Source organism: Nesoenas mayeri (genome assembly GCF_963082525.1).
Source record: "Nesoenas mayeri genome assembly, chromosome: 1".
NCBI lineage: Eukaryota > Metazoa > Chordata > Aves > Columbiformes > Columbidae > Nesoenas > Nesoenas mayeri.
In genome coordinates this window covers 196,317,784-196,337,657 of record NC_137541.1, presented here as the reverse complement: position 1 = coordinate 196,337,657, position 19,874 = coordinate 196,317,784, and the positions used below count along the sequence as shown (strand labels likewise).

General features: G+C 40.4%; 1 protein-coding gene across 2 annotated transcripts; it reads left to right on the top strand.

Moving 5' to 3' along the window:
- Positions 1-760: 760 nt before the first annotated feature.
- ELMOD1 (ELMO domain containing 1) lies at positions 761-18,795 on the top strand (the record flags this gene model as incomplete). 2 transcript variants are annotated; one of them, XM_080344866.1, is made up of 10 exons in its annotated part: positions 761-905; positions 1,058-1,086; positions 2,358-2,455; positions 6,137-6,266; positions 9,385-9,518; positions 10,714-10,782; positions 11,055-11,078; positions 13,498-13,548; positions 15,035-15,168; positions 18,623-18,795. In XM_080344866.1, the coding sequence occupies 10 exons, from the start codon at positions 761-763 to the stop codon at positions 18,793-18,795; spliced, it is 987 nt and encodes a 328-aa protein (XP_080200992.1). The 2 variants fall into 2 exon arrangements, with proteins under 2 accessions (XP_080200992.1, XP_080200993.1); XM_080344867.1 differs by lacking the exon at positions 11,055-11,078.
- Positions 18,796-19,874: the final 1,079 nt, after the last annotated feature.

The window sequence follows — 19,874 nt, the reverse complement described above, 5'->3', positions numbered from 1 at the left end:
CCTCTCCTCCCAGGGTCTGCGCTCCAGCCCTGCCATCCCAGGGGCTTCCACTGAAATCCATCCAGTTTGTCAAAGTCTGTCTTGTGTTGCTGGGGCTTGAAACTGGATGCAGTATTTAAATAAGGACTTTCTTGGCTTATTGTCAGTTTTGTACTTTGAGAAATCGTGCAGCATCAGCACTGTATAACGGCTGATCTTGGGAAAAACTGGCAATCCTCAGGACAGGTTCTTAAACATCTTCTCTCCTTAAGAGAGTGAAATGTTGATTTCCTTAATTGCCACTCTTCCCTCTTGGGGACCTGACATGAGTGCTGATTCATGTTTGTCAGGATAACCAGCCACGCTGCCTGGAGCAGCTGGATGCAGCAGCAAAGTTCAGCCAGACTGTAGTGACTCCTTGAATACTCAGCAACCATAGCAGGGTGAGCTGTGCTCCTGTATTCCTGCTTCCCCCAAGGCGTTAGTAGGAACTATATGACCTTTTATTTTAAGGGAACAAAGAGTTTTCTCTTCTCTGCTCTTCTGAGGACTCTACAGTTGACTTATTCTGTGCTTCATGTGTGGTTCTTTTGTTGGCTAAGACCAAAAAGCATGATTTGACACCAGGACAAACGTTAGAGGTTTGAATGCTGTCTTTACTTTAAAGATGCCCTTAGGCAATGGGAATTTGGGGTGAAGGAGTACCTTCTGTTTGGGTGGTGACTTTGTTAAAACAAACTCTGCTCAAGACTCTTATTTTCAGGCTTCTTCTTTTACCAGGATGTTTATCCAGGTATGCCTGTACTTCTACTGCAAGTGCTTGTGGCGCTGCCTGAAATTTGTGGTCAGAAAACTAACAGGTCGATGTGAATTGCAAAGGATCTGTTACAATACCAAACCTGGAGCTGCCAGAACTATGAAAATAGGTAACTGTGAAATACTTAGTTCTGCATGCCTTTGTACCTTTCTGCATGTGCTAAAATTAGTATGACTTCATTCTTATAAATAAATATTTAAATTGATCCAATATAAATTTAGCTTCTCTGACTTCATGCTTTCAAATACTGTTCTTTTACAGAGGCATCACTGAAAGGTTCAAAAAGTAAGGTGAGTGGAAGAGGTCATCATTCACTTTTTGTATTGTGTCTTAGGCAGTTGGTTTGTTCATTGTGCAGTTTGCTCACCCCAAAGAATCACTGTAAGGTTTGATATGATTTTACATCAAAACCATCTTCTACTGAAAAGCATCTTGTGTTCACAATAGCAGGTGATCTTGCGAAGTCAGGGAGAGAGACTGCAGGGACAGGCACACTGTGGCACTGATGGAATCAAGGGATCAACAGGCCATGGTGGAGATGAAAAGGGTGATGTGTTGTAATTTGGGGTTTCTTGGCTTGATTCCTCATTGTGTCTTAGCATTTCTGTAATCTGCAGTCGGTCACACAGTTCACACCTCAGGTTTTTTGTTTGGAAAGCAGGGACAAAAGAGGCTGAAGGCAGCAGTACCTAGACAGCCAAGACAACTTTGTTTGCTGCTTTCCTTTTAAATACATTAATGGAGAAGAGCCTCTGTCACTTCATCCTTTCATTGTAGCACTGGTTGTGCTAACCCAAATTCTTCTCACAAAGCATTTGTGTATATGTTGAACAGCATCATTCAGCTGTTCATTTCTCTTTGGCATGAGAATCAGTGATGTTAAAAAGCTTACCCCAGCGTTAGCAAAAAAAAAAAGTCACATAGCTCTTAGTTCAGCATAGTGCTTCCAAATGTACTTCTAGCACAGACAGAAAGGCAGAATCTTATTTAAAAGCTGTAATTTAAGCAGTTGCGTAGTTTGGAGACAATGCCCCAGAAAGTTCAACCTCTTAATTTTTTTGAAGGCGTGTTGGTTTTTGAATACTGAGCTTCCAGGGGCATCTCTACAAAGTGCAATGATGTGCAAGAGAAAGGAAAATCATTTTGCTGTTATGGCAATGTGTTGGGAGAGGGGATGTCAAATGAAGGCTAGCAATTCCAGTGTAATTAGGTGGATGATCTGGAGCTGCATCTTGATCAAAAACCTCAGTGCAGCTCATCTTCACTGGGAACCACCACAGAGATGCCATAGACTGTCTACGAAGGCAGGGCAATGGAAACTAGTCAGTCAGGCTGAATGTACTGACAAGGTGTGTGTATGTATATATATATATATATGTGTGTGTGTGTGTGTATATATATGTATATATATATGTGTGTGTATATATATAGATAGATAGATATAGTTGGGTCTTCTGGTCTCTTAATCTGGAAGCTTTTGGGTATCAAACTTACCATTGCTAACTTCTATTGAATAATAATTTCCATAAGCACTAATATGTGTTTAAAAACCTCTTTTTAGAGGCTGCAAACTTCAGTAAGCGTTCACCCTGATGCTATTGAAAAAACTATAGATGACATCATGGAGCTGAAAAGAATTAATCCAGATGTGAATCCACAGTAAGTTCATGGTTTCCTTACAAAACAAATAGGAATTATTGATTTGCTCAGTGCCCAGGTCCATGGAGAACTGATTCTCCATAGCTATTGTGGCAGACAATTTGAAGATGAATGCTGTCTCTCAACATAAAACTCTAACTTAAGCTGTGCTGTCAAAAAGCTGATGGAAAAATGAATGATCTTTTATGGTGACTATAATAGGCAAGTCCTGAGTCTCTTTATCTAGTTGCTTCCTGAATCACGATGTCTTACTATATCATTGATGCATTGATTTATGGGGTCCACTTCCGCAGGGATAAAATGCCACCAAGGCAAGTGGTCCTGGCAGTGACAGTGACAGATTCTTAACAAGGCCGTATGTGGACATTTGAGTAGGGAAAAAATCTTGTTGTAACACATATAAACAGTATACTGGTTTACATTTTAAAACTGCCTTTAATTATCCAAACACAAGTTTTAACAATACAACATAGCTGATGTTCTTTTAATGCTACAAGTTCTTAGTTGTAAGAAGAGATTGACAACGAACATTTACACTTAGAAGCATGTATTTCAAGAGCACACTGGGTGTCTCTCTCAGAGACAACTGTTGTGGACATGACCACTGACCACCTGGATTGAAAAAATCGTGACCCAGTCATTGAAGAAGAAAGAAAATAAGAGAGACAAAACAGAGAGAACGCCTCAATCTCATAGATGAGAAGCCTGTAGATGTTGTCTGGTCCCACTCCCAGAGCTTTTCCAGGGGTGTCTCTGCACAGGACCTTGCCCACATGGCCTCCAAGGGAGGGGGATGGAAGTGCAGCTGCTTCAGGTGGATGTGAGGCCTCACTGAGACACTGCTGCTCTGAGGAAGGTGTTGCAGCTCTGGTACTCTTGTACTGCACAGAATGCTGATTGCTGGAATTCAGGGAAGGAAAAAAAAAGCAAAATTAGTGAAGGTGATATTATATATGAGGAGAAACTGCAGGATGTAAACATGCACAGCTCAGAGCCTGGCCTGTGGACATCAGCAACTGCAGTGGTAGCAGTCAGGGTTGTTCAAGTACTCACTTCTTGGAGTTGGACCCTTGAGTAGCTGGGTGGGATAATTAAAAAGAACCACACAAGTAATTCATTAAAATAGTATTTTGTATTATGCTGGAGATCACGATCTGTTTCTCCTCATGGTATTTCCTCTGGCCTCTGAAGAAATGCTGTCTTCTAGAAGAAAGAGAGAATAGAGGTGTAAATGATTTCTGCTTGCTTGAATCAGACCCCTGAACTTTAAGTTACATTTTGAGTGATCTGGTCCTAATATTCAAGAGAAAACCAACCCTATTTTTTGTTTAGTTTGGGTGATGTTCATATGCTTAGTGCAGAACAAATGCTTAATTGTTTTTGGGCTAGAACGCTTGCACTCAGCATTTTTACAGTCTGGTAAAATATCTTTTTAAAACAGTGAGGAAAGGGAGCCTGGCATATGCAAGGTGGTGCCACCATACACAGAAACATCTTGCCACTGAATTGTTCCTTATATTAAATTAGTCATAGTTCTGCTAAACTTTAAGCATTCACACTGAAGTTTTACATTTGAGCCACTTATTTTATATTTAAGTTTTTTGGAGATATTTATGCAGGATTAAGAGAAACCCATTGGCTTGCCTACTCTTGAACATGAAAAAACCCGCATCCACACTGTCTTGTTCAGAAGCTCTGGCCTTCCCTTGTGTAGTAGAAACTTGAAATCTCCTGGGGTAAGGACGAGGGGACATGTGTCATACTCTGTTTCTGCAAAGCTGTATGCAGTCATTTTTGTTAATGTAGCATCTTTGCAGAGCTGAACTAGCATCCCAAGCTGTTTGCTCTGAGCTGTTCTTGAAGGCCATGGGCTGCCCTGACCTGAAGAGGAGGCCCACAGTAATTTCCCTTCATCAATGCCTCTGAGATAAGTGTGTATATCTAGCGGTGAGAGCAAGTAGATTGAGTAACCAGGTGGTAACATGTGCACTCTGCACTAACGATGGAAACAATCCATTAAATACTCCCAGTTTTGGACGCATCTCCATCTCATGGAGCACTTGGAGCTGCGTGTGGTGGGGATGCGAGCCCAGGCGCGCTGCTCATGTGCTCCAAGAGCAGCCACCGCCAGCACAGGGTGACAGGGAGGAGAGCTGGGGCATCAGCGCATCATCCACATCCTCTGCTTGGCAAGGAGGAGAGCAAAAGCTTAATGAAAAGGAGAACGGGGAAACTAATTCCACTCCCCCACAAATAACATCATATCGAGCATTTGGCTCCATAAGGGCAACCAGATAACGTGCAACTATGGCTTATTTTATATATGTTGTGCAGCTTGGAACTTCAGAATATATTTTTTTAACTATTATAAAATTGCTCTGCTTTGCCACTGCCTGTGATGTTCTGCTCTAAGCTACTCTGAGGTTACAGAGTAGCTAAAAACATCATGGCTGTGATTTAGTGATGCACTGGAGCAATTCACGTGTAGTCTTGTCAGGCTTTTCAGCTTTCTTTGAAACACAACCTTTCTGTAAAAATGTAGGGTATAGCAAATGAACCTTTAAAAAAAAAAAGAAAATAAAATAAAAAGGGAAAACACTGCATAGGTAATTCTGAAAGGATTATAGCCACAAATGGCATGAACTGGTCTAATGATGATATCTCTGGTTCTGTAGATTAATCTCAAAAGATAATCAGAGTAAAAATCCTTCTACTCAGAAAATTTAACAGTATTATGGAATAAACAAAATGTGTCAGTACATCAAACAAGACAGATGAGGAACCAGTGCAGCCTGCGTTCCTCAGAGGAATGAGGAATGATTTAGCTGTGCCCTCCAATTAATACGAAGCATTCAGATAATTTCAGACATTATTAAAAATTAAAGGGTTTATTCCCATATTTCCCATCTATAATTAAATATTCTTAAGAGCATAGCATTTCTGTATTGCATAACCTCTTAGCCTAAAACTCAATAAGCCATTGTAATTTAAAGCCTTGGAAGCCACATGTTTGGTGAGGGCTTTTAGGGGGTTTTGTTTGTTTGTTTGGGTTTTCTTCACTTTTGTTTTGTTTTGTTTGTTTGTTTTTAAGTATGCATCAGGAAATGTAAAAAGGGAATGTAAAATCTGTATTATAATAAAAAGAGAGTCACTATGGTGATTCTTAACATGAGACCAAAGAAAAGCTGCCTAGAGGCAGATCTTTGAACTGTATTACTTCTGGTTTTTATCTTCTTTGTGCTACTTTTTGTGGCATGGAAGCAAAATGCGCATTTTTAGGTTTTTTGCTGAGTTTTCTCCCCTCACCCTTTCCAAGTTCCCATCTCTGGTCTCAGGGCATTGTTGGAGAAGCTGCCACTTGAATGAGGGGAGAGATTCAGTGATGTGATTGTTGCAGGCATTCAACAGTGATATGTATAGTTATAATGAGGTTTCAATGTGAAAATTCACCGTTCACAGTTTTTAAAAATGCCAAATTTTATCATCTAAGGAAGGCACTATGTGTTTCACAAGGCCTTGTTTAATGTAACACTGATCTCTTGGAAATTCTCCCATTGTAATTAAATGTTAGTCTATTGATTGCTTGAGGTAACGTTACTCGTGTGAATTAAATGGCCACGTATACAGCAGTGCTATTTCATGGCGATGTATGGTTGAGCTGGATTACTTCTTTCCCCCAAGGTTGGGAGTATCTCTCCAGGCGTGCCTGCTGCAGATTGTGGGGTACAGAAATCTGATTGCAGAGGTTGAAAAGCTGCGCAGAGAGCCATACGATTCGGAGAATCCGCAACATGAGGAAATGCTCTTGAAGGTAGGTGCTTGAGAGATGCTCAGAGGGCATCCTTTATTCATGTCAGCTCCAAACAGCCTGGTTTATAACCTTCTTTAAAAATGAAGTGGTATTGGCACCTTCCCTCATCATGGACCTGTTTTAAGGTAAGTCTGTACAGCATGTGGTTCTGCTCTGGGTGTAACACCTGCCAAGCAAGCAGCTCGCTCCCTGCCTGACGAGTGTGTGTCCCTTGGCTGGAATATATCCAGGCATTGGATACCCAGCTCCTACTGCAGATAACAGCTCTCCACTGTGAGCGCTGGAAAAATAGCCCCATGTCATACTTCAGTACACCTTTCTTCAACGTGAGAAGAATATTTTTCTCTCTTAACCAGAATAAACATTTTTTTTCTTCAGTTTCTTGTATTTTTGCAGACATTGTCTGTGTATCCCAGTGGTAAACCTCTTGCTTTCATTATATGGAATGGAAGGGCAGGACATGAGGACTTGCACATTTATATTTACCAAACATATTTTTAACCATTCTTTAGGTAATATATGCAGAACAATGAAAACCATACCAATTGGGTTTTACTTTCAGGAAAGCTTTGTGCTAGAGCAGATAATGAAAGTATTTTTCAGGAAGATAATCTTAAAGCCTTAAGTAGAGGGAAAGCTGGAGATCTCTTATATTAGAAAGGAACTGAGAAGACAAAGCAGGGGGAGGAAATTGTCTAATAGCAAGTCCTGGTATTTCTTCTGATCCTGTTTCTGGCTTCAGAGAAATGGCAAGAAACATAGAATAGTGATAATGAGCTTATCTACAAGAAAAATGCCTTCTTACAGAACTTTCAGAGGTGTGTAAAAACATACCATCTGTTTGAAGGATTTTTTAATTATTTTAAACAAAAAAATATTGAAAATGTAAATGCTACCTCTGCTTCTGCTCCCATCTGACTTTGGCTGGGGTTTTTGTAGCACATGATGGTGTTGTCCTCCCCACTAGTTTGTGGTGTAGTGCTTTACACAAGTTACAGTGGGAGCTTCTGGAAAGTTTCTTAATTACTTGGGCTTCCACATACTTCCAAAAATTCCAGTGGGCATCTTATATAAGCACTTATGGATGCAAATAACTGTTTCTGAAAAATGCCACAAATGGACAAAGAGTTCCTGTAGATGTTTGGAAAGCTGTCTTTAAAGATGAATCCTTTTTGGGAGGTGGGAGACCTGCTGAGGAGGAGTCAAAACCCAGAGCTGCCCCTGAAGGAAGGCTTTAGCCTCCAGGTGCGATGGGGTAGATGGACTCCTCCTGTTCTAATCTTGCCCCTGTGCAGCCAAACACACACATTTCTGGGGACAGAGTGGCCTTTAGCTAACAGGACACACAGATTTACTCAGTAAGGAAGCCGGTGTCTTGGAGGTGCGAGATTCAGGTGCCAGCCTACAGTGTTGGTCCCCAAAAATACTGGCTACCTGACTGCAGGTTCAACGAGGCCTTTGGCTCCAGGAAAGCATTCCTAAATACATTTGGCATCTATGCTGCCCAGAGGGTGAGAAGTTGAGGATGGGATCACAGGTGAGGAGCTGGCTGTGGTCTCCTTGCCAGCCACCCAGCCTCTGAGGGCAAGGTGCTCATTCTTAGATGCTCGGAGGATTATGTCGGCAACAATGTGTAGCTATGTAGTAGTGCTTCAAAAACATAACTGCATGAGAATAAAAGCAAAAGGGAAATTAAGCATTTGTCTGAGGGGAGATTAAACAGTGCAGTTTATGCTGTAAAATCTGTAATGTTGAAGAAAGTATTAGTTTCAGCATCTGCCTCCAGTGTAACCTGTGTATTGGCACTTGTTTACCACAGGCTCTTTGCCTTTGCAAATTCTCATGTCAAATGGAAATATATTCAAGGCTTTAATTCGGTTTCCAACCCATGCTGGGGAAGAATAGACCGGTTGATTTTCATTCCTTCTAGGTATTCTGCTAAGTGATCTCTGCAATGGGTAATTCAAGTTCCTAATGCCTGTCATTTATTCATGTTTACCAGGAGGGCACTTTATGAATGAGAGAAAGATTAACCTGATGTGATTGGACTAATTAGTAATACTATATTTACTGTCAATGGATGAAGAAGAAAGACAGCAGATACGATTTAAACAGTGATGCTTTATGCAATCATTACAAAGTGAAATCACTAAAGTTTTAACCTTCTTAAGGCACTTTAATTTTAGCAATTCTAACTCCATTTGAAATAATACAATTTCTGGGCTTTTATTTGGGGGCAGGAGGAGGTGGAATGTGCATACAGCTCTTTCCCTTGGGTAGGCTTCGTCTAAGTGCATTTCTTGAGGCCCTACTCACCAACTCATGGTTTGTGCAGAATACTTGACTTCTTAGTACGTTTTGGAAAGGGTGAGTTTGTGATATGGAACATGGGGAGTGCAGAAAGGTATGTATTTGTTAGATACGTCAATTTAGGCTGCTTTTAGGTGCCTAGCAATGTGATATAATATTTAGGTATTAAAGTCGTTGGATCAGTGCAGCTAAGTGGATTTACTCCAGCTGAGAATCTGGATTGTTAAATCACTTTGTCCTTTTATTTTTTTTTTTTTTTTTTAATGGGAGATCAATGAACAATTCACCACTTAGATAAATATGAAGGTGGCACTTGCTAGTCTTGTATGGATTTTTTTAATTTTTTTTAATGCTCTCTGATGTGCTTTTCAGCACCGTGGTAGCCAAGTCAGCACTCTTGATTTATAACCCTTCCAGAGACTTGCAAAAGATGCTAGATAAATAATTGCTGTAGAGCCTCAGGGACATGAGGGCTGATTGCCTGCTGCTCTGTCAGTGATTTACAACCAAATTCCAGCCCGTTCCTGCCTCTGTGTTTATGGAGGCAGACACTAGTTTGATGCACAAAGTGTGATCAACACAAGTCCTTGTGGGAGACATTACAGCAGGTGCCGATAAGGTCGGAAGGGCCTTGTAGATCTGAAACATCTGCAATATTTAAGAGTGGTTTGGGCTTTTCCTCACACTCTCCTCACCCCTAGGAATTTAATTTGATTTTGTGTTTGGGTTGTAATGCAGTGATCTTACATCAGAAGAAGCTGTACTAATATGTGGAAGTTTCATTATGCTTTACCTGTAATCTTCCTAGTTGTGGAAATGCCTGAAGCCCAATTCGCCACTGAAAGCTCGGATTTCGAAGCAGTGGTGTGAAATTGGTTTCCAAGGTGATGATCCTAAAACAGACTTCAGAGGGATGGGTCTCCTGGGCTTATATAACTTGGTGTAAGTATGTTCCTCTGTAGGTGCTTTAAGTGTGTCTGAAGTCATGGATAGCAGCTTTACTTTAAGGTTATTAGCAAGTCTGTGGGAATAACTTATAAAAGTGTTCAGGACTTCATAGCAGAAACTGAAAGAATTTATTTGCTAGCCCAATTTTTGTGGAGTATCTCTTCTTGGGGGTTCTCCTTTCAGTATTCCTAATTCAACTCAGTAATACCACTTGCTAAGCCTTTTGGTTTTTTTAGTTTTGCTGTGACACAGTAGATTAGCACTCTTTTCCCAAAAGAAAGAAACTTTAAAGTATATTTTCACCAAGATATAGATCTCCTTAAACAAAATGCCCTGGAAGTGGGTGGGTGGGAGGGTTACGTTACTGCTCAGCTCTCTTGTTCGGAATTTCATGCCGAATTCTTAGGCAAAACACTTGAAATGCAGCCACTGATGGCAGACTGCTGTAGTTGGACTGCTTATTCTTTCTGTCAATATCCAAAATTAAGCAGTGAGTTTACATCAGTATTCCCTTCTGCCTCACACAGAGCAGGTGTTAGTACCGCATCTGTGGTCAGTGATTTGGGAATTCATCAATGCCTGTTGTTTCCTTCAGCTCTTGTATCTTCTGCAGGTAGTCACATAACCTAGAAACATTTTCTAAAATAACCTCTCTATGAGGGGGGAAAAGAAATATTTTCTGCTTTTACAGATTAAAGAACATAAATCATCCACTGTCCATATGTCTTTCTCTAGCAAAGCTCAGTCGAGGATCTGGACTCTTGACTCTGGCTTTGAACTTCCATTGGAGATGAATCCCTAAGATGTAATTCATGTCTTAGTCTCCTGTGATGACTCTTATCTTGCTTAATTAATCTGCCAGATCAAGAAGCCTGAATGGGTTTTTCTTGAGCTCAGCAGCCAAGATGCTCTAGGAATAAACAACTGATTTTGTAGGGTGGGTAGAAAGGGGACTCTGGTAATGCATGTTCACTAACTGCTTATAGGGTTGCACTTGTAATTTGAGGCTGCTTTTATCTTTCATTTTAGGGATCTGGTAGCTTAATAAATTTAACATGTTAAATGCTACTCATACCACGTAACACATGTAGTGACCTTTAAAAGGGTGTGTATGGACATCTTATATGATTTAAGATGAGGTTTTTCTTATTTTTCTTTAATGATTCACCCTAAACTTGTATATTTGCAGGTATTTTGCTGAATGGGACACTGAGGTAGCTCAGCAAGTTCTCTCTGACTCTCTTCACCCTAAATACAGGTAATGCTTGAAACCAGGAAAAGTAATTTGAGAGAGCACTGTGCTGGACAGTATTTTGGGAGGGGGCTTATTTCCTTTTCTTTTTTTGGGCATGTGCTCAGGTATTGCCACAGGCTGTTTTCAAGTGCTGATACTGAAAACTGATCAAATCCAAGAGAAATGCTTGTACATTGAATCTTAGAAATAGTCAAACAATGTTAAATGGTTTCACTTCTAATTTCAAGTGATTTTGTATTTTTGTTTACCTTTCTTTTTGTGTTTTCATAATGAAGGGAAGTCACTAAGAAGGAACTAAGGTATCTTTTTCTTTTTCTTAGTTTTATGAGACTCTACATGTAAATAAAGATCAAACTGTACTGCAATTTGCCATGTTATAAACAGAAAGTCTTTGTTGCAACACCGAGAGATCCATATTCCTTTCTCTGAAGTTAACTCAAACATAGCTGATGCTGCAGCACTGGGTACATCTGAGCATGCTTATGTGCAAAGAATGAAATCAACCTTGCTTGATGTAGCTAAAGTACTGTATTTTAGATCCATTTAGTACCAGGCTTGACCAAGAAATTTTGGGTGATTTTTCCCCATAGGAAAACAGTCTAAGTAGTGCTACTGTGGTCACAGTATCATGTGATAATCAAAAGTAGTCTAGGCCAAGGGTTTGTTAGCACCATTGAAGAGCACTTTGATTTATAGTCACATACTCCAGATGCCTTGACTAATAATGGGTCTAATCTGGCTAGTCCAATATCGTGACTGCTGAGAGATCAGGTATGTTCAAGTAGCAAAAATTCTGCGTTACAAGCTATTTGTGAGTAGGAGGTTTATTCCATAATTATTTAAGGGGGGCAGAAATGGCTCATAGCCAGTTACATAATAATCAGTTACCTTCAAAAGACATTTTTCTTTTGCCAGTAGTGTTAGATATCCATATAGCATGTCCACAGCTGAATCCCGTGAAGATTTTAATTTCCTCAGTATTTTGTGGCTGAGTTTCCAATAGTAATTCTGTGGCAAAAAGCTCTTGTAGGGTTGAGGGAGCTGTAAAACAAGAGACTTTAAGCCTGAAAGTCAGCCCTCAGTTTTTGTTTGTCTCAGGTTTCCTATACATACTGGCATCCAGTCTCTTCCTACAAGCACTACTCACAATTCCCATCTTGCCTTTACGTATTGTGTTGCCCATGGATGATTTTTATTAATGTGTGCTGGTGCACAGGGATTGTCATGATGCTTAAGGAGCGTTACAGAAAATAGCCATGATTTTTGTTTAGCTGAACTCTTATGTGGGAAACTGAACTATACTACTCAGATGCTGAGTATTCAGTACCAGGGCGGTGAAGCAAAGAATCCCATTAGTGTTCTTCATTTACATGTCTGATTGCCAAGGACTATCTTGGAGTGCTGTGTGAGCATGTGCAATTTCTATCTCTTGAAAGAGTGTTTAGTAGAAGGTGAATGCTGCTGGTGGTGCCCGTGGCATTCATCCTGGTGTGACTGCTTAGCAGCTGTGCTGGTTTCTGATGTGATCTTGATCAATGTAATTTCCATTTCTGTTGAACTGTATTGCTTGTCCACATCCTACATGCACCACCTTAATTCAACGTTTGCTTGGGTTTTTTTAACTGCTGTTATGCCACAACCTACAAAGATGGCTGAGATTTTAGAGAAGGAGTATATTCCTGCACACCAAGCCAGTTTAAAGAAGGTTTATCCTCACACATGCTGCCTGGTAACACTCAGTTCAGGATGGGGACAAACCTTTGAGCGTCATTAATACTTAATGACTACAATTTTTAAGTGCCATATTTATGTGAATTTCAGGGGATTGTCTTCAGCGTAATACATACTTACTGTAGTTCAGGTTTAACCCAAGAAAGACACTTTCACACATAGCTGTCTAAGATTTGCAAGCTCTGATTTGCTTTACTAAGGGGAAATTCCCACAGGCATGTCCACTGGTTTGGGTTGCTTCCCTGCCTGCTTTCAGCTGCTGATAGATGTGGGCAGTGATTTCTGCTGAACTTGGTCCATTCTAGTGGGTACAGTTAAGGTCTGGGTAGTGGAATGTCGGCTGACTGGTTGCATCAGGCAGTTCTTTTAAAGGAAAATGTTGAACAGAAATTTAACCTAGAATTAAACAGTTCCCTAAGTAATTCTGTTTTGAGGGAGGTACCCTCTGTATCCTTGAGAACCTCTACATTATTTTGCCAAATAATAGGAAATAGTATTCCTTATTTTTGGCTTTTAAGTGGTTTCCAGTTGGGCTGGACATAACAAACTTTCTAGCAGAGGTGTATTTTTCATGTTTGCCACCTCGGGTGACTTGTGCCTCCAGTGATGGGCGTCGCATATGTCTTCAAGAACACAAAAGGCTAAAATAATCTTTGATTAGTTAAAAGAAAAGTAATATTTTCAGCTTTTAGTGTAGCTCAGACTTAATTGAGGTGGCTTTTACTGAGAGCATTGGTGCAGGCGCACACTTTGTAATGATGAGAGAAGTTTATCAGTGATGCTATAAAGCTGGTTATCCATTTCAATTCTCTTTATACCAACCTGTGCAGTCAGAAGCAGAGTTAAGTGTGATTAGCCATATCAACAGAGATATTAATAAAATACCCTGTTCAGTCAAAATTATAATAGCAAAGAAAGAAACTATTTGTCAATTAACAATGCATGGCAATATCTGGATTTTGTTGTGGTTTTTTTTTCACTCCCCAGCCAACTGAGCAAAGCCGAATGGGAGAAGAAAAAGTTTGATAAGGCAATTGGGTAAGTTAAAAATCTTTTTAAAGCTGCCACAAACACAACAGTAAACAATTATGCTATGTATTTGGGGTTAAAAAGGTATTTCCTGGTCACTTCTTAAAGGACATTTCAGTGTGCATACTAATAAGTATTGTCCTAACCACACCTTTGATTGAAGATTACAGGAAAAATAGTTTGAAGTAAGAATTAGGAAAAATAACCCAAAAATGGTATGGCAAGGAGAAGCTTTTTATCTGTGCTATGAATAGAGCAGTGATTAATATCTATTTAATTCTTCTTAGCACATAATGTGATCAAGTTTCACTTCTTACTGTCAGACACAGTTCTGATCCGCTTTCAGGAAAGTATAATAGGAAAGAAATAGTACTGAGATTTTTCTTTTAAGTAGTGGCTTTGGTATAGCTGCATTACTCATGAGTATGGAACTGGATGTTCCTTTTGAGTGTATCTGAAAATCTGTAATACAATGCTTTAATGCCCGTATTTCATTTTCCTGTGAAACTTGCCATTAGGTTTCAAGTTGCAGTTAACTTCTGGATATTTTTTTTCCTCCTGAAATATGTCAAAGATTAAAAAAAAAAGGAAAGTATTTCAGTTTTCTTGATAGCAAACTGGAATAATACCTAGGATAATCTACAGAAGACAGCTGTGTTTAGAAGAGTTTAAAAAAAAAACACTGTATAACTAAACAAGTTCACTTTTATCACTAAATGAGTGTGGGACATCACATGTTTTTTCTTGGAAAACAGTCACTGCCAGAAATATCAAGTTCTTTATGCAACAGGTTCACAAATTAAGAAATAACTTCCCATTTCTGAGTTCTGTTGTGCTTATATACTTTCCATGTTGATATCTCTTAACAGGGCAGGGGTTTGCTTCATGAGTCTGGTTTTCTTATTTCTGTTGCCAGCATGCTCTGATTTATGTTTTTGCTTGTTTTCTGGCCTGTGTATCCAGTTCTCAGCAAGAAATGGAGGTGCCTCAGCTGGATCTTTTTCACAGCTGGATCTTTTTAGCCGTATGAATGTCTTCATAGGACTGATCCTTGAAACCTAATTTTCCTGATTGTGGGTAATGAATTCCAGTTGGGCAGATGGGCTGAAACACCAAATGCCGGGTCACCCTGCAGACACAGCCACAATGTAGAGTGCTCGCTGACACACAGGGTGTCAGAGGCGAGTGCAGGAGCGCCAGAGATTGCTCTTGTTCTGTAGAAAGGAATCTGTGCTGCTCCACTGAAAATGCTGGCACTGTGACTAAATTCCTGGTTTTGCTGTGACCATATGTTTCACAAGGGAAACGCAGCCATTAGGCTGCACAAAGTAGGATCAGTGTTTTTCTTGTTTTCTGCCTTGGAAGCTCATGAGAGAGAGAGAATTAATACACCTCAGTAGAACACAATCTGCAGTGTCAGTGTCACTAGTGTTTCTTATAGTGTGCTAAAAGAAGACAAACAGTACACCGGTGTTGCCGCTTCTTTTTCTTACAGCTATTCTTTTGCTATCGTGGGCATTAACATAACAGACCTCGCGTACAACCTGCTCGTGAGCGGAGCTCTGAAGACCCATTTCTACAACGTTGCTCCAGAAGCACCAACACTAACTCACTTTCAGCAAACGTTCTGTAAGTGCTGGGAAGGGGGAAAGAATTCATGATCTGAACTCCTGCTAACACTTTTATACTACCCGTTCTTTAAATACTTGGACTCAGCTCATAGTTGTAATGGATGACACTACCAAACCAAGGAATAAAACAAACGAATATGAAACAAAAAATCCCAAACAAAAACCTCCAATGACCTGAAAAGTGACCTTCCTGTCTTCTTAGACTGGTTTTAAATAATAATAAGAAATTAAAGGTACTTTAAAGAACTTGCAGAGAGTGCTTCCCCATAAATCAAACTGTCTTAAGATATATCTGCATCTACACTCAGGCATTACCCTCCATGCTTCAGTAAAGTTGTCCCCCATCAAAATAATGCTTCCCAGCTCTTTCCCTGTATTAGAGCATCCTTTCTACAGCACAGGCCTGCTGTGCATCCTTGCACAGTGGTTGCAACACTTCTAATATTTTTTTTCAATATATAGACAAGAAACTTAAAAGAAGTCAGGATGCACTATTTTCCACATTTATGACACATTTTTCCACATTTATTTCCACATTTATGACAATTGAAAAGGCTTTGGTTTTGTAATGGTTTGGGGTGGTTGTTGGTTTTTTTAAGTTTGGTTATATCATATCGTATATATAGATATCATATATATTTTTTTGCTTATTTTGCAGCTGTAATATTTTATTATTGCTTAACTGGGTAAATGTCAAATGTTGGTGTTGTGTGCATCTCTCTCATTAAATAGCATGGGCTTTTCAGACAAGGATGCTGTTTAGTAAGACTCACTCCCCCAAAATCCTGTGTGATCAGATCACACAGTGCAGCAGGGCTCTCCCTTTTGTGATGGTGTCTGTGTTGCTGCCCGAGCTGGACTGGCTGGTACGAACACTGGGCAGTGTAGCTGCCAGGCTTTTGTCTTTGGTGGTGGTTTGCTTGATAAATAAAAAAATGCAGGTAAGTACCTACCTAAATATCTACTTATGCATCTTTGGGTCATCTTTTCATTGAAAGGGTTACTCTTTTTGCCAAATTCTTGATGTGCCTGTGGCCTTGTGAAGAGTTATGTCTAGTATGATTGGTTGCATTTCCGTATCTTCATATTCTGTTATTGGTTATGGTTTCTTGCCATGGCTAAAATCTGCCACCAGTGAATCTGGAGGAGGAAGAGACATGGTTTGGTACACTTAGTGTCTTTTTGCCACTGCCAAAGTCTTGGCTGCAGGAGGGACTGTTCTGCTGGCTGGGCCTAGGACTGTGCCCTAGGACCAGTGTGTCTGCTGGCCAGTATGGCCAGTTCATCATGACAATGTTGGAGGGAGAGCTGACTTGGACACTGTTATAGAGACACCCCAAAGTCAGTTTTAGGCGAACAACAAGTTCCAAATCAGACTTTATTCTGGCTGGAAAAGTGCCACCAATAAACCAACCAAAACAGGGTTTATACAATTAGTTAGCACTCCGACAACATAAAATACAGGTTCGGATATGAGTTGAGGAGATTATTGGGGTGCAGCAAAATGAGAATAACAAGGATCCCCACAGTATGCATGCACACACAAGAAACAAACCATAGCCCTCTGACTCCAGGGTAAACTATCACTCGGCTGGGTTAGGCAAGGACTTATTCAAGGATACATCCAGTAAATTATAGCTCACCCAAATGAGGAGGTGAGGTGCTCTCAATCCCGGGAAGTTTCCTTAGATGGTGTTCCAATCTAAGGGGAGGGCTCCAGCTCAGCAGACCCGCTGCTTCAAGAAGACCACACAAAGGGAATCTTTGGCGGGAACCCCGTTTTATAGTCTAGTCAGATCTGGCTGTGGGCATTCCAGAAGCATCTGGGCTTCTCTGGGTCCCTCCTCTGCTAATGACCCTGTCAGCCTACTCCGGGTCCCACAAAAGAGCCATTAACTGCCCCATTGAAGGCTCCAGCTCTCAGAGGGGGATGTGCAACTCCCACACCAGTTCTCAGGGGGAGAAGTGCAACTGCCACAGACACCTCTTCCCTCTATAGCCTATGCATGTAGGAGTTATGGAGCAAGATAAAACTCACATGGGTCTCTAGTGTAGTAATGGGCCGGTAAAGGTGGTGGATGTTCCTACAATGCTCTGCCTACCAGCCTACCAAAACCTGAGGTTATCAAATGGACTTTATTGTAGAGGAAGCATCAACAGACAAAATTTCCTGGAGCAAGGATGATTCATCCAAAGATTATCTGTTTGAGTCTGACAAATCCCTGCTCTTACGGTCTTGCAGCTTCTCTCCTCTCCCTACCAAAGTCATCCTAGGTTTCCTTCAAATTACCTACAAACCCAGACACCGTTCGGCTGCATTAAATGCCTACAGGCTGCATGACTGAACTGGAAATTCAAAATTACAGTGCACAGCCAGCAGCCTCGCTGGTAGAGGAGCACAGTGCTTGTACTGCGTGGACCCCCTAAATGCTAATGCACAACGTCGCCTCTTGTGAGCCCTTCTGCTCCCTCGGGCCGTGGGGACACACACAGAGCTGAAAACTGCATTTGGCCCCTGCCCCCAGGTTCTGCTGCCTCCTCTGCCCGTCCACACAATGCACGGAACTGCCTTGTTCAGTAGCTCGACTCAGCTGCTGCTCAAGTGCAAGAAGGCACCTCTTGGAAATCTCCTGGGTCTTGGGGCGTAAAGAACTAACAATGTGTTATGTTTTATGTAGCAGGGGTTTTTTTGTTGTTGTTTGGGGTTTTTTTAAGAGGTTCTACTGAGCTTTGTTTTGAAGGTAATATCTCTTGGAATGAAACAGCCTATGGCTGTTGGAATATATGGAAGATATTTGAAGGTGTATTTAAAGTATCTTTTGAATGAAGTTTCTCAAATGGATGGGGCGGAAAATATGGCTATGCATATATACCTAATATACCTCAAAATTTCATGTTAGAAGTATGAGTGTTGTAACTGTCATAAAATAGAAATAAACAAATAAAAACAAACCTTTTTTACAACAAATGCCCTCACTTTCTGGTATACATAAAGCTTACTTGCACATTTTGCTGTGTTGGCATGAAAGATTTTTATACTTCCTCAGTGGTTCATCTGCTGCAAAAGGTGGGATCAAGAGGTTGGGTCCAGTCTATTGGAGTTCCAGTGTTGGATGTAATGGTTTTCCTGTCAGTTGTTCCTCTTCAGGTTGAAGGACAGCACAGAACTGTGAGGGTAAAGGCCTTAATCAGATCCCACTTTGGGATCAAAGTTCTTCCGAAAACAGGGATATCTTATCAGTGTGAATGGTTCTGTATATCACCTTATCATTCATCTTTTCAGGATCATAGGCATGAGTCTTTTCCCTATAAGGTGTTGGGAGATGTCAGACTCCAGTGACCAAGATTCTCTGTGTAAATTGTAATTGTTAATTGCAGGTTTCTTTCTAATTTTGTATGTAGTCTTTGCATATTGTATTTATCTCTTTTACTCCTTTTTATGATTTTTGTAGGCTACTTAATGCATGAATTCCACAAATTCTGGATTGAAGAGGATCCACTGGACATCATGGAGTTCAATCGTGTCAGAGAGAAATTTCACAAGCGAATCTTAAAACAGCTCCAGAACCCAGAGATGGCTCTGTGCCCTCACTTTGCTGCATCAGAAAGTTTAATGAATATGTAGTTACTCACTCGATTTCATTTGCAAACAGTCTCACTCTTGTGTTAGATCACTGTTTAGACCATCAGTAGCATACTGAATGACCATGGCGATTGTATGCATGTTTTTGGTGCAGTATTCATCTATTTTTGTCACGCATATGAGATCCCCTTATGCTCCTCTTGTTGGGGATTTCTCATTTTAAATGGGTGCTCATATTGTGGCATTATCCAGTGTTACATTCTGAATTGATGTCCAGGTATCAGAGTTTTTCTATTTTTTTAGACTTTCCCCATAAATTCAGCATTGGCAATTGAATTGTATTTCTCTAGCTGTGTTTTTGTATATGTGGAATAAGTAGCTGGATCTTGTATCGTGAAAGCTTTTTAACTTCTTGGTATGTTTTAAGATAACTACTGGCATTTCAAGTGAAATGTATGTTTGGACCTTGTCTAGAAGATAACATGTGTAATTTAATCTGATGCAGGCAAACACATAAAATCCAATTTTCTCCATGCAGCCATATATGCTTAATGCAGAATTAATCAGGTTTATGAGGTACAAGATTCAGTGTGAAAAGTTGATACAGAATTACAATCAGATTCCACAGCTGCATGAATACCCAATGGTCTGGTGATGCTAATACAGTCACAGTGAACTGCAAACGCGCTCACAACTACTGGAAACCGGCAGGGCCAAGAATTCTGTCATCAGGCAGTTGTCACCAACACCACCACGCTGAAGCATGATCTAAATTCCTGCACATTCCTTTGAATATACAGAGGTTAGTATTTTGTGTCACATGTTGGAAAGCAACGTGACTCGGTCACATTGTGCTTGGTGAATTCAGGGGAGCAAAAATCTATATATTTTTTTGAACTACTGAAAATGTTGCTTTGGTTGTCAATCCAGTTCCTAAGAACTGGGAGAAATAATTGATTAGAAGGTTTAGAGCAAAGCCACTTGTTTCCCAGACTACTTATTAAAAGAAAATTAAAATGGCAAGTTACCTTTTTCTAAAAAACAGAAATGAGTAGAAGTGTCTGACGCTAAGATTGTGTAGTATATTAAACAGCATCTACCATGGCATTTCATACCCATGG